This window comes from Lasiosphaeria miniovina (genome assembly GCF_030549165.1).
Source record: "Lasiosphaeria miniovina strain SMH2392-1A chromosome Unknown B0T26scaffold_7, whole genome shotgun sequence".
Lineage (NCBI taxonomy): Eukaryota > Fungi > Ascomycota > Sordariomycetes > Sordariales > Lasiosphaeriaceae > Lasiosphaeria > Lasiosphaeria miniovina.
This window is the reverse complement of record NW_026848226.1, coordinates 2,522,839-2,537,336: the sequence shown is the minus strand read 5'-3', so window position 1 is coordinate 2,537,336 and position 14,498 is coordinate 2,522,839. Positions and strand designations below refer to the sequence as shown.

Genomic DNA, 14,498 nt, shown 5'->3' with positions numbered 1-14,498 from the left:
GTCAAGGTAGTGGAGAGTAATGTCTGGTGTACATACCAGTTCGTACATAGTTCGGAGTAAGGTACGCAGTCCCGTCGCGAATGACAGGTCTAGCAGGTTCCAGTGGTTTGATGGATACGGGATACGGTTCCACCCTCCACTGGCTGATGTGTGGACCACAGGCCACACTGACATGCGTTCTGGCTGGTGCGGTGGACAGAACCGGGCTGCATCTCTCGAGCCCATCTCTCGAGCCAATTGGCAAATCATGTCTGTGCTTGGCGGCAGTGATGTGGGGCAGGTCAGATCCACAGCATCTCTCCGATCTGTCGCTGTGCCGTCCCGACTCCCAGATTCGTTCAAACCTTCTTCTTCAGATGTCGATATCTGACAGCAGACTCGACGACAGGCCTGTCGCAACAGCCATTTGACCGCGTTATTTTGCACGGCAACTGCCACAGCACGATCGCAACGTGCTAGCGAACTCATTTCCCCTCTTCAACTGTATGCGCGCATTGCTCCTGCCCGTCTTTTGGTCGGCACAAAGTTGGGGGCCAAAATTAAGTTAAAGTACCTGACAGTCGAGAAACTGCAAGTACGAAGTACTCCCGTACCTACCCCTCCTTCCAGTGGTGGGTGTCTGGTCCGGCACCGAGAAGACCCCACCACTTCAGTCTCCACAGTCGACACACTCCACTCACCGCAGTCTCATCCTTCGAATAACATCTCGAAGTGGCGGGAAGTCCACCTTTCGTAGTCCACCACACACGCTTCAACTCTGCCTGCGAGGTGATGCGGGCTTGCGTGATGCTGGGCGATTGCCATGGCTTGGCTTGGCTTGCCGGCCGCACCTTATCTGGCACTTTCCGGCCCCGAAACGCCCATTGGCACTCCTTCTTGCCTGGACGCGCGATGCCGTCCTCGACTTCCATTGCCTGCCCCGGGCCTGGGCAGAGCATACCTGACAGACAATATACTATACAGCGTTTGGAATGAGGCAGGTAGCACGGCATGGAAGATACCTCACCTTACCGCATACAAGATAGTATGCGCAGGTAGGACTTGCCTGCCATGGGGGATGGAAGGGCACCCACCTGCCGTCAATCGCCGACGGGCATTGAGGTCCTTGCCATTTGCATTTGCACGTACGTACGTCGGCAACCAGACCAGGCCAGACATCGCAAGCCTCTCGGGGAGTCCTTTGGTTCTCTGGCCCGTGAGCGACCGACGTGATGCGCGGTACTTCTTTTTTTCTTTGCTGCTAGCGCGACGTGGCGATGGCAACCTGACCTGCCTTGATGTGGTGTCTTGAGTCTGCTGCCTTACCTAGTCTCGATGTGAGTTGATATTGATGCCGAGAATAGTGGCTCCCGTCTTTTGGTCTTTGGCGGCCAGGCGCGCACACCCGCGACTGACAGGCGCAAGCGCTCGCCTCCCCCACACCAACATCCCGGGCATGGGCATGGTCATGGTCATGGTGGAGGGCACTGAAGCGGACCTCACCCTCACCTATCCACCGCACCGCACGGCCCAAGGTACAGACAGTACAGCAGTCGCGCTTGTGTGGTCTACTAAGGCCGGTGTACTGTCTTGTTTTGTGGTTTGTCCGCTGCCCACGCAAAACATGTGGCCGACTTTGTGCAGTAGCCAACCGCACCCGTCCGGCCTCCCGTACCTTGACCTCTGGCTTGGGTCGCCAGCTCCCAGGCGAGTGCGGTGAGGTCGGGCAAGGCTGGAGGTTAATTGCGACACTGGGCTCGCTCTCGCATGGCCAAAGACGACGTAGGTAGGCAGCAGCTACAGATGAACGGTCCAGTGCTGTATCACCGCCGATAACCGCGTCTCGGTCAATTCAAGACGACAATAATAATAATGTGGGCCCGAGAGTCGACATTCGAGTGCTCAACACCTTTGCACCTCGAGGCCCAGATGTCGTTCGTTCGCTGCTCTGTTCGTGGCTTGCACGCCGTGTCTCGAACTGACAACCCCGAGCTCTGCTGCTGCTGCAAGTCCCGCTTCCCTGGCCCGGTCGCCGAGATGGGCCTGACAGGGTCCCTTCAAACTGCTGCGAACAGAGACGGCACTAAACCTGAGTCGGCTTCAGACTTGCTCAACCTTGCACCAACAGGCATGGGGCGAGCAGGACTCGACGGTGTGACTGGTCACCACCAGCCCTGTCGCTTGTTAAGTGTAACCCCCAGAACAGACAGACACACAGAAGGGCTTCTTCGTTGGGGGGAGGGGGGCTCCACACGCCGACTGGCTCCAGCAGCGGAGCAGCAGTAGAAAGAGCTTACTTCCAGGTTGGTACCTCGTCAGCGACGGTGCCCACAAGCCAGGTGCATGTACCTCATCCCCTCCCCACCACCTGCACTCTACTTTTAGACACCCAGTGGCCCTGGGCAGGCACCTCTGGCCCTGATACATGCAGTACGGGGAGGGACGGGAGTACGGTACGTATGTACATACATGTACCTTTCCAGCGTTTGTACACCCAACAGCGACCGGCTTTCTTTTTTCAGTCCCCTTTTCTCCATTTCCTGGCTATTTTTCTCCCCGAGTGGGATTTGGCAGGCCCCCCTGGAACTTGTCCTTTCCCTGCCCTGCCCCCGTCTCCCCTCCCCACCACAAGGGTCTCTTGAGTCCCCCCTCTTCCTCTCTGATGTTAGCGTGGTTGAGCGACTGGCTTCGACTGGGCTAAATGCTTCCCCAATGGGCATAGCATGGCTCTCCCCCTCCTCCTACCGGCCTAGCCTTGCTCTCATCGGGACGGGCGGCGATTTGAGAGTCGGAAAGGCTTCGTTCGGCGGGCCTGCTGCCCTGCGCTGCGGGTCCTACTCGATCTGTGTGGAGTGTCGACATGCACTGCCGTGAGTGGGCGGTTTGTTTTTCTCTCTGCTCTGCGCTGATGTGATGATCCGCTCTGCTGATCTACTCTGCTATGAGGTGAGGTGGTTTGGTTTGGGTGCTGTTGGCGGGTTCCGTATGATCATGTCTCTGGCTCTCTCTGTTTCCATCTTTCTGTGCTCTGCTCGTCTACTCTGCTCTGATATGATGTGCGGTTGTCGTCTGCATCTGCAGTCTAGTCTGCAGTCTCCTTGGCCCTGGTTTTGGCTCTGGCTCTAGTCCGGGCAGCTGTGTACTATCCCAGGATTTGTGCTGGTTCGCTCGCTCGCTCGCTCGCCCGCCCAGCCCAGCCCAGCCCACCCACGTCTGTCTTACCCCATGCAGCCACCTACACCCCCCCCCTTGTCCCCTGTTGTTGTTGCTTCTGCTCCTCTCTTGTCGTGCATTGCTAGCCACGCCCCCCCTCCAGAAAAAACAGTCCGCCCCATCCTTCCGTCGAGAGCAAAGAGAGAGAGAGAGATGCACATCTTAGCCCCCAGCGTTCATAAGGTCAACGAACGCGATGATATCCACGGCTTACTCCCATCCATTATTAGTCCAGGCAGAAACCCGGCTCTCTACAAATCTTATAAGAGACCCCGGGAGTCTGCCTTGTCGAAACACACCTCCCCTTGTGCTTCCCACAGCCTGCCTCGCCTCACCTTTAACAAAGTTTATCTCTTGTTAGTCGAGTTGTGCTTGCTCTGCTTTCATGCTGGCAGTCCCCTCGGCAGACATTCGCACGGCATCCCGACCCAACGTCTGCGCCCTTCATCCTTATATCTGGCCTCCTTCCCCAACCTAGGTGTCTCGAGAGAGCACAAGAAGGAAGGAAAATCAACGAGTCTGAGCAACCAACCCAATCAGACCCTAGGCGCGTCTGGCTGGCCGATACCTTCATACACACCCCGGTCCTCGCTTCGCTCTCCAACAACACCAACGCCTCGCTTGCATCGTGCTCCCCTTTGCCATATATATAAGCGCACGCCAACCACCAATCGTCCCGCGGCCCAAATACAGGTCGCCCTCTCAAGTCATGGACCTCACACCGCCCTCCCTCACAAGGTCGCCCTCGTCTCCTTCCAACACATACTGCCCCTCGGAGCGGTCTTCACTGGACTACCCCTCCCCCAGCCTGGTGGAACAGCAGTACAAGATCTCGTCCATATACGGCGACCAGCCCTGCTCCGTGAACCACCCGTCCATGGACCCAGAGAACTCGCTGCCCCCGCTGGACTCGATGGGCCACTCGGAATGGAACAGCACGACCATCATCCACCCGGCGTCGTCGGCCGCGGGCATGCCCAGCATCCTCTCGGGCGACTACGAGACCTTCGGGAGCTACCCCTACAGCCATGACATGTACCACTCGCATACCCCAAGCCACCACCACGCACACTCCATCTCCACATCAACCCCTCCGCCGTCCAGCGCCGCCTCTAGATCTCCGGTCGCGTCTTCGAGGACCTCGCTCTCCTACACCCCGGGCCCGCCCATTCCTGGGTCCATGACGCCGCGGGTCAAGATGGAGACGGCTTCCGAGTACAACCAGTCCATGGAGTCGCACTACCCCTCGCCACGCTCCGTACAGACCTCATACCCCTCCGACAGCGGCGCTTATACGAGCGCGTCCGGGGGCTACCTCTCCGACGGCGGGTCATCGGGGTGGCACAAGTCGGACTACCAGCCCGTGGAGCCCGACCAGTTCTACCCCGGCCCCGGAGCACCGGCATCTGCATTCCTGCAAGATGGGAGGAGGCAGTACCGCGTAGCCCGGCCGCGGAGAGCCCCGCGCCGCCTGACAACCAAGGAAGAGGCCAACTTCCAGTGCGAGGTCAAGGGGTGCGGCAAGCTGTTCAGCCGGAGCTACAACTTCAAGGCGCACATGGAGACACACGACGAAAAGCGCGAATATCCCTTCCCGTGCCCCATCAGCGACTGCAACAAGAAATTTGTGCGCAAGACTGATCTGCAACGGCACCACCAAAGCGTCCACATGAGGGAACGCAACCACAAGTGCGACTACTGCGCCCGCCTGTTTGCGCGCAAAGATACTTTGAGGAGGTGAGCTTCTCTCTAACACCCTCCTTTTTCTTGAGCTTCACTAACCCGATACTCACCTAGACATATGGAAGACGGATGCTCAAAGAGATTTGACATCGGCACCCTGGATCTCCGGGGAGAGACATACGAAGGCCTCAACCCTGGCGCACGCTCCATGGCCGGGTCACTGAGTCACCTGGTCTCACCGCCCGTCGGGCTGCCGCCAATGGCCATCCCGCCCCTCGGCAGCAGTGGCATCCTCTCATCAATGCCACCGTCCATGCGGAGTAGAGACGTACTCGCGGGCGGCGACCACCCCCAGAGCCACTGGGGGAGGTGATACATTCGTTGGGGACCGACCGACATGAATTAAAAAAAAAAAAAGTACTACTATTCCCTTTTCTATATCATACACCCTGTTGTTCTATGGGAGGGTTGGTTTATTCGGGAATTATACCAAACGGCGCAAAAATGGCGCTTGATTACGTGGGGCTTGCCGGTGGGAAACGCACAACGGATTCACTTTTTTCTGATCAACGCTCTGTATGAATACTGTACTCTTTTTTTTCTTCTTTTTGTCCCTCGCGGCAGGCAAATTCGGGAATGGGATACATGCGTTCCGACTTTTTTTTTTCGACAAAAGGGCGCATACATGGGAGCGACATATTTTCATGTCTTCTTCTTTCTTCTTGGGGGCCGAAAGGCGGCAAAAAAAGAAATCCCCATCTTGTACAACTTCCTTTTTCTTTGTCCACGTTGGCACAAGATAGAAATCATTGGGGCTGGCGGCGTTCTTTTTTTTTCAGTGTATAAGAGAAAGAGACGCGCGAAGAGGATTATTATATCTTGTCTTGCTGCATTCTTATTATTAGCTAGCTATTATTCACCCCTACTTGAGGGAAAGAAGAAGAGAGAAAAATGAAAGAAAAAAAATTACAATAATTGCAAGCTCTCTCTCTCTCTCTCACAAAGCCGATTGCAATGATGTCGAAATAGTATTTCCCCCCCTCTCCAACATCCCCAACACAGAGGTGGGTGATAAAAGGATGCAGGGGCTCTGAGCTGGATCGGATCGTTGGGGCAGTTTCTGTCCCGCAGCCCCCTGGGCTCCTGGCTCCGCGGGTCTGGGTTCGCACGCTGTGACAATCGGCCATTTTTTCCCATTTTCTTTTTCGTTGCTTTTTTTTCTGTTTTGTTTTGTACAGCTTAACTTGATCCGTCGTTGGTTCCCCCCGCAGTCGGCAACGAGCTCATTAGCTCAGCAGCTCCAGCGCAGGCTTGTTAGCTTTCGCTCTAGCACAGCCTCTCGCGACCGGGGCAGTTGCAACAGCCTAACCCGATGCTTGAGGTATCTGAGCTAGTCGATGATCTAAACATAGAAATAGAAGGCCCAACGGCGCCCCTAATGCTGCTAGCTTAGTCCAGCACGAAAAAGTCGCGATCTGCCACGGGACTCGTCACTCCATGTTGGTGATTTCCACTTTGCACAATATCATAGTAAAATGCTAACTACGTGCCAGGTAGGTTGAACCTCCACTGCCTACCTTGGTTACCTTACCTTACTGCCTGGATTCCATCTGGGCCCAGACTTTCTTGCTTATCTCTCATCGGTCGGCTGTTGGTTCTCAAGGGACAGAGACCCACGCCTGGGCACGCCTAGCATGGAAATTAGGTGGTGCCCCCGGGCGTGCTCGAGCTTTCCCCCAACGAGTCTAACGAGCGGAGCAGGAGCAATGGTCGTCCAAACACACGAAGCTGCCAGAAGTCGCAAGAGCGGGAGGGCCTGCAATCTGCATAGCTCGCAAGGTTTGACCCATGTCGGTTGGTGGGGTCGGGGTACGGGTACGTGTTCAGTGCTCTTGCCAGTATCAGTCAATTCCATGCTGGTCGGAAGTCTGCTCTTTCCTTTTATGCCATGTAAGTCCCGCAGCGACTAAGCTCTTGCCTTAGCAGCACCAGAAGCAGCAGCAGATCAGCAACCGCGAACCGATGGACGTTCGAAGAGCAACCTAACCTCCCTCCCACTAGGAGTGCCCCACAAAACGTCGCGCGACCGTTGATCATGGTCTGGCTGCTACCCGTCGCTGCAAAGCAACAACACCACGCAACCCCCAACGCAGAGCAACCCTGGGCCGACAGAACGTCGTACCGATCTGACCCGGGTAGGCTGGAGAGTTGGGAGAGCAGAGCTGTTTTGTTCTCCACACCTCACCCAACACGACAAATGACAAACGACTTCGCACTACCGTTGGACGTACGGAGTACGTACTTCGTACAATACCCCGTACCTACAATACACACAAACCAACAAACAGCCCGACCGCCCGCCCGTCCGCCCGCTCAGCCCGCTCACTTGCAAGCAGCCCGCCGTATACCCTGCATCGACTGGGAGCGATTTGGGTTAATAAGCAGCTTTGAAAGCGATAGTCGTGGGGGGATGGGCGGGCGCCCGCGTGACAGCAGCCACGAACTGTCAGTTCTGAGGAGTCGAGGACACAGCGCGCGACCCGACATGTTGTCTCGTCGTCGCCTTATTTGACGGGAGCGATAGATTGGCTATCACCTAAGACTCAAATCACAGACAAACAAGCTTCCCGCAAAAAACGCCACGGTTTGTTAGCCGATACCCGTGGGTGCAATCGCGTTTGTGGAGTGGTGCTGGGAAAAGGGGGCCGATTTAATGGCGGCACTTGAGTACCTGCTAACGGCCCGCACAGTTTGATGGAAGGATTCCCACAAAAAAAAGCCACTATCGAGCCATGGGCCATGGCACTGGGCGACCGGAGGCGGGCGCGGAACAAGCCGTCACACACGCGATTTACTCGGTGTTGCTGCGCCTATCCGTAACTGATCATACACCTCTCCCGGGGTAATCACAACTGACCGGGGTCCGCTGTTAGAAACTTCGAGACTTTCTGCCCAGCGTACTAACAAGGACACCCTGGCAAGTTGAAGTGCCATTTAGGGACAGGTGTACATGAAAAACGGCCGAGATTGCGGAAACAGAACTCCCTCGCGGCGGCAGTAAGCGAAGCCAAAATGGACACCGCGCGCGGCTTGCCGACTCCCAAACCCGAATGCACGCAACAAAGTACAGAGTATGCTGCATGAACTCGCCGACCGGGGCGAAATAACCAAATGCCCTAGTTTCCCAGTGTAGGGCCAAATCAGCCTGTTGTGACCCTGTCGAGTCCACAATCGAGGATGGGGATATGGAGTACCTCATGATGATATGATGCGATGGTGTGGAATACTACCTACCTACTCAGGGGGATGGTTCGGACATCGGTCATGCCTGCTTGCTGCTTGCTGCTGCTTGCTGCCAAACGAACCGTTACCTGACCGCGCCGGGGAGCAGGTCTGCCTGGCCGCTTCATCTCTTTCAGGCCCTCGCCCAGACACGCACAAACCACTCACCAAGCAGCAATGCTCTCAGACCCTCCGACTGACAGCTCAGCTTCACGGAACTCGGCGAACCAGATGACAGATTGCGAAACGGAGCCAGGCACAGCACAGCCTTACCAGGCGATACCCTCGGGGTTTTCTGACCGACCAGGTCGGAAGCGCGATTGATTAGCCTTTAGGCCCCCGTGCGACCGTGTCCAATCATTCGGTTGGCTGGCCTGCTGCGCTATTCAAGTCATTATCCCGTTGCAACATCGTCGTCAGATTCAATGACATCGGCACCTTCAAAAAGACACCGACAGTCCAAAAGCCAAGTTTCTTGCCGATGTTTTGTGGAGCATTGCGCCAACCGTATCGTGTCTTCTCTTTCCAGTATACGGCTTCTCAGAGTCTCAGTTGAGCGAGCTCTAAACGACCCGAGACGCGTCACTTTCCTTCCACTATTGCTCATCCTTCGGCCCCCAACGACGCAGTGCCGGCTGGTTGTCCCTGCTCTCCCTGGCCTTTGAGCCATCCTTTTCTGGCAAAGAGGGGGGGAGGTGGGAGATTGCCCCGCACCCGTTTTCCATCGTGTCATCGTCAGTCGCCACTCGGTTTCTTTCGGATTTCTTTCGGATGCGTTTCTCCTGAGAACATGTCGATTCTCGACAGTCGTCGCATTGGTCGCATCCAAAAGGCGTTTGATAGTTTACGGTAGGGTGTGAAGCGAGCCACCAAGCTACGATTGGTCCAAGAGCCGCCCCTGACACTGCGTGGAACCGGGTTGCACGGCATCAATGAGGCTGCAACACCGCACATACAGGATATATCCGTACCCAAGGTGACGGTTCTCTGCTGCCACTAACCCGCTCCCGTGTCGCGCAAAAAGATTCCAAGCAGTCCTAGTGTGCTTGGCGCTTCCTCTCGATGGCGCTCTTGACGGCACAGCGAAATGTTCTTTTCGTCGCAAGCCACAAGCAAGGAAATCAACGAGAGACGGCGTTACGTCATCTTTCTCCCCCAGAGGTGACGAAGGCGGACGCAGTAAATGCGCTCTTGCGTACTTGCTCAAAGGGCATGGCCAAAGCGAGCGCAGTGGACACGACTCGTATTTAGCCTACCAGTCTTTTCGGTGTGATGACTTTCAGCATCGCATATCCAGACAAGTAAAGACGAAGGGTGGGCCTGCTGGGCGTTTTCGCTCTGGCGAATATGCGAATTTCAAATTGCGCTGCAATGCGATGCGCCAATGCTGCAGCTGTCACGTTGGGGGTGCCTCCTCGACAACACTGCTGCTACCGTGTAGGAGATGGAACTGCTGACCATCCAACGGTTGCAACTCTAGTGCAGGGCTATGGCCATTTCAGGTCGGTTCGGCATCTGGAACAAGTTTTCGCTGGGAGCAAACAGCTCACCTCGGGGTAATTCTCTGAAGGGGGGTAAAATGGCGCTTGTCGGTGCGGTAGATGGTGTCCGGCAGAGAAGGGGCGCTGCATGACGCGACAAGTCCACATCTGCTTGGCCGCACGGGGAGCCACGTGGATACGGCGGCCAAACAGAGCCGGGGACGCCATCCCCCAAGATAAGCTTCTCCCCTGCTGCTGCTGTAGTTGGACACCGCCAAGCAGCCAAACAGGGCCTTTTCTTTTGTCAAGGGTTTCTCAACCACCCGGACCCGGCTCCAGATCCTCGGGCCCGGTTCATCGGGCCCGGACAGTTGCGCCTACTGTCGCTTCCACCTCCAGGCTGAGCACGAGAAGAGGCCTTTTGCCCTTCAACGATGCATGGGCTTTTGTTCTGGGGCTTCTACGACCGCCGGATGTCATTCTCAATCCCTTTTCGCCTGCCGTGGGACGGGCCGTCGGAAGGCATATTGTAGGAGCCATTCGAGATGGGACGATGGAGAAGACACGGCTCGCGAGGCCTGCATTGGCACCCAATATTTGCAACGTCTTTTTGTTCGAATCCTTTCTAGAAGGCCACGGTATATCACCCAAGGGCCGTCCTATAGCCGACTGGCCAAGCGCATGTGCGCCCCAGTCGTGCAGGCTTCCCCTTCACCCTCCTTGTTTCGCACGAAACTTCCTGGTGTGGTTGATAAGGTTCTGACGATACCGATTGTCGAGGGCATGCAGGTCTGGGGCAGAGCCTCAGCATTCAGACCTCGATTGGACAGCCAAGAGACTGAAGACTCGCTGGAGCGGGACGAACTCACCACAAGTTCCCCTGTTCTAGTCCGTACCTACTGCACATCGCGCTTCTGGGTCGTGCTCAGTGCAACACATCACAGGCTCGATGCAACCATTACCGCCTCGCGCTCGTCTGTCTCCCAAGGGGGAGCGTTATGCCATTGTGCTTGTACCGTAGCGTGACTAATACCTGCGTCTCCGCGGCTACACCCCCTCCCCTAGGTTTAGCCACCAAATGCTCTCAATCTCAGCCATTCCAAATCGGACCACGGACTGCGAGGTCGAGACATACACGTACTCTTCGAGATCATGTCGCCCTCGCCTCGCCTCGCCTCGCCTCGCCTCGCTCGTCGAGCGGGGAAAGCGGCACGGAGACGGCGAGAACGGCGTAGTCCCGGGGTGCTATGTGCGGTCCGTCAGGGTTTGTATTTATTTTTGGATTTTAGCTTCTACGCCACTTTGGCCTGGCTGTTGAGATCGTGTGCATACTAGGCCCTTTCCCTCTCGACAGAGCTTGAGAGAACCCTGGGGGCCTGTTGGAAATGGAATCACCCCTCTCTCTGTCCCCCCTCCTCACATGCTGCAGGTCGGTGGCAGACGAGGGAGGAGAAGGATCACTTGGAGAACTGGGTTGATCTCACTCCCTGTCGGCTGGCTTTGGTGCATGAAACATCAACTTGAACCCCTCACGCCATGACTGTGGAAGGGCATTCTTCTATCTTGATGTGAGCGGGGAAATGAAAGTCTTTTGACCTTTGGAATCTGCAGCTCAGACGAATTACATGCGCGGCCTCGAGACCGGGCGCTGGGTGTGTGCAGGAAAGGGATCCTACCTCCCCGGCGGCCAGGGAGGTATGCTGGCAGGGGTATCCCACCCCATGATTGTGGTATGAACATTCTCTCACTAACCCCTCGCCGAACCCAAGATCCCCTCACCACGATTACTGCCTCCAAGTCGCCGATATATGGCTTTGGCAAAGGAAGCAGGGAAATTCTTGACCTCGCCTGCAAGATGTCGGCAGCGTTGGCGGCCACGCCTCCCCCATGCTCATCCAATCTAGCTCAACCGTCTGAGCGGCAAAGATGGCTCGAAGGATGAAGGGCGTGCCCACCCAAGGAGAAGGGAGACAGCCAAGGTCGCAGCTCATATGAGATAAAAATTGAAGAGCCAGCTTGTTGCTAGCTTGCCCCTGACCGCTGGGACGTGCCGAAAGGATTTTCTGGCAGCTGTCCGTGTTGGAGATGAGGCACAGTACATACCGTACCGTGCTCCAACCGACCGATCGGTGCATGTTTGGTACTGCCAGGGTCCGTCTGTTTGATGAAGGACCTATTCGGCGCTGCGCAGAAGCAGAAGCAGCAGGAGACAGCAGCCGCTCTCAAACCCCCGACTGCCCTGGTACCCTTCCCGTGAGCACCGAGAAAGGAACACCAAATCCAGAATGGAAGGTATTATTTGGCCTCTTCCAAACCCATCTCCCGCGAAGAGCTGTGTTTGGGCGGCCCAGACAAAGAGGGAGGCCGGGGAGGCGGAGAGAGGGGTTCCTGCGTTAACTGGGCTACTGGGGAAGAGGCTGGGCGAGAGGGATGGGGGCCGGGGAGAGGACAGCATCCGAATCTACCTACCTGTTTACTCACCTACCTATCCGCACCTTTCCTCCTACCCGAAGGTGCGAAACGCCCATTCACCTAGGTGATGATGGGTCGAGCAGGCGCGCCATCGCAACTTGTCTTGCGATCTAGGTATAATACGCTAACGAGCTAACTACCAGATGCCAAGGGATACATACCCTCGCAGGCAAAAGCGTCTTATCGCAGCCGATGTTCTGCTATTACCTGGAGGACAACTATAGTACTACAGTGCGCTACTACCTACTTGCTTGGTCATAGTACGTACGTACCTACGCGCATCCTCGCCGGCCTGCTTGGTTATCTCTGTCTCCTGTCTCTGTCGTGTGTATGTTTACCTGCATGGCAATGCATGGCATCGCGCGGCATGCCATATGTATCTCTTTCACTGACTGTTTTACAGTGTTGTATTCGCATATCAAGAACAGAAACGCCGCCTTGGGCCCTTGCCGTCAATATATATAACGTGGCTGATCTCGCGTCTATGTCTATCTATCAGGTATGTATGTGTGTACATACCTTAGACAAAACGCCCGCAGCAGGCGTGTGGCGCGAATGGAATCAGTCGATCCTTTGGCTGGGTCCTGGTATCTTGGCTGGCTGGTTGTCTAGATTATCCGACTGACTGAGTTGATTTTCTAGGCCGTTCGTCCACAAAGCTGCTCGGCGGCCCGTCCGTACGTCCGCCATTCTGTGCGCGTCGGTCGGCACGTATGTACGCACGTACGTGATGTGACGGGTGATGCTATATGCACTCCTCTGCTCTTCTCTGGTACTCGCTGCTACACTGTGCTGTCTCGTCTCGAAATTTGACATGTTTCCTGCCTTGGCCAAGCATGGCAGTCTGCCTAACAGTAATTGGCTGCATAGCAGCTGAGGGAGGCAGGTGGGTATCAGACGGGGTGCTGAGTCACTACTCCTTGGCCTTTTCGACCGGATCGAAGCGGCGGGGGCGGGAGCGGGAGATTTGCAAGGAAGCTTGGTGTTTTCTTTTTTCTTTCCTCGACCCCTGTGGACTCTGGCCTTCTTACCTTTCCCGCTCACTGCTGCAGCTACTTTGCATAATTCATGTATCTGGCAGCACAGCCACGCAAAGATTCAGGACGGCGGGACGATGTGGAGTTGCGATGGCATAAAGTGGCGGTGCCTGGCCGCGCGGCTAAAGGAGACGGGAAGGCATAGGCACAGGCACAGGCACAGGCACGAACACAGGCACTGCGGTAAAGGTAGGTGAGAAGGCAGGTGAGGCAAGGTGAAGCGAGGGGGGCAGGTTGCTTCGCCATTACTGTTGTTGTTTTTGTTGTTGTCCTACCCCCTTCTCTTCGCTCTTGCTTGCGGATATACAGCTAACCGCGTGTACGAGGACGAAGGGCACGTAGTACTCCGTACTTTACAGGGCATGGCTGGCCATCATGCAGTACCTCTAGGAGGCATTGTCTGCGGGTACTCGCACGAACCAGGGACTTGGGAAAGACTTTGGACTACCTAGCCAACCTGCACCAAGGCCGTCTTAGGATGTTGCAATTCTTATTCTCCCGCCTCGGAGGCCGGCCAACAACACAACGAGATGGTTGCCTTGTCCCACCAGCACGGACAGCCGATTATTCCGGGTGGTGAACTTCTCTCTGCCTCGCAGTCTAATGACGCGGGGTACTTCTTTTGGGGCGTCGTGAAATTCCCCGGGTCGTCGGCCGGGTCTCGACAAAAGCTAAACCAAGCCAAGTGTGTGTGTTACGCAGCATATTACCGTGTAACGCAGGCACAGACTTCGCACGTCCCAGGGAGGGGTTGCTGAAGCCATCTCCACGCTTCCAGGTTGACCGAAGGTGCCAGAGTCTGCATCGAGAGGCCTGACATTGATTGGGCGCGCTGCGTTTTTCCCATCCCACCCTTCTGCGCAACGCCCGAGAAAAGCGTCGGGATGGCGATGATTGCTATCACTTCCGAAGGAGGAATGTGCAGTAGGAGCATGTGTGTGGGAGAGTGTGTGCGTGTGTGTGTGCGTACGTGGAGGGCTTGTTGGGAGACTGAATGGGGCATTTGGTGCTGCTTGCGCTAGCATCTTGGTGTTTTGGTCTCTCTGTGCTACGTGCTACGGCGTCTCTTGCATGTTTTTAAGATTCCTCTCTCTCTCTCTCTCTCTCTCTCTCTCTCTCTTTCGGGGTCTTTGTGTGTGTGTGTGTTCTCGTCTTCTGGCCCCCATTCCGCCCCCAGACAACCTCCCCGCCCCTTTTCTTTCTGCGCCGCCGCCCCTTTTTTCTGGGCGGGTATCTTATGTGTCCTCATTTGGGCCATGTACTACTTGCTTGTGCCCCAGCAGCTAACGAAAAACCCAGAAAACTCCTTCGCCATCTGGCACAGCACAGCACAGCGCAGCACGGTTTGCTG

The 14,498-nt window shown here is 56.1% G+C and overlaps 4 protein-coding genes across 4 annotated transcripts; 3 read left to right on the top strand and 1 right to left on the bottom strand.

The window, feature by feature from the left end:
* Nucleotides 1-338: 338 nt before the first annotated feature.
* On the bottom strand, nt 339-1,455 carry B0T26DRAFT_680289 (uncharacterized protein; the record flags this gene model as incomplete). The annotated part of the gene is made up of 5 exons (XM_060440476.1): nt 339-390; nt 598-647; nt 681-955; nt 1,074-1,269; nt 1,396-1,455. 5 exons carry the CDS (start codon nt 1,453-1,455, stop codon nt 339-341), a joined length of 633 nt encoding a protein of 210 aa, XP_060291726.1.
* Nucleotides 1,456-3,901: 2,446 nt separating this feature from the next.
* B0T26DRAFT_680288 (uncharacterized protein) lies at nt 3,902-5,248 on the top strand (the record flags this gene model as incomplete). Its single annotated transcript, XM_060440475.1, has 2 exons — nt 3,902-4,929; nt 4,990-5,248. The coding sequence occupies 2 exons, from the start codon at nt 3,902-3,904 to the stop codon at nt 5,246-5,248; spliced, it is 1,287 nt and encodes a 428-aa protein (XP_060291725.1).
* A 4,201-nt stretch (nt 5,249-9,449) lies between these two features.
* B0T26DRAFT_464503 (uncharacterized protein) lies at nt 9,450-10,519 on the top strand. Its single transcript, XM_060435172.1, has one exon. The coding sequence runs from the start codon at nt 9,787-9,789 to the stop codon at nt 10,399-10,401; it is 615 nt and encodes a 204-aa protein (XP_060291724.1). The 5' UTR covers nt 9,450-9,786; the 3' UTR covers nt 10,402-10,519.
* A 2,237-nt stretch (nt 10,520-12,756) lies between these two features.
* B0T26DRAFT_464602 (uncharacterized protein) lies at nt 12,757-13,604 on the top strand. Its single transcript, XM_060435173.1, has 2 exons — nt 12,757-13,336; nt 13,481-13,604. Exon 1 carries the CDS (start codon nt 12,860-12,862, stop codon nt 13,244-13,246), a length of 387 nt encoding a protein of 128 aa, XP_060291723.1. The 5' UTR covers nt 12,757-12,859; the 3' UTR covers nt 13,247-13,336; nt 13,481-13,604.
* The last annotated feature ends 894 nt before the right edge of the window (nt 13,605-14,498 follow it).

Coding starts and splice junctions, on each gene's coding strand:
- B0T26DRAFT_464602 (XM_060435173.1), top strand. CDS start 12,860: ATGCACTCCTCTGCTCTTCTCTGGTACTCGCTGCTACACTGTGCTGTC.
- B0T26DRAFT_464503 (XM_060435172.1), top strand. CDS start 9,787: ATGACGCGACAAGTCCACATCTGCTTGGCCGCACGGGGAGCCACGTGG.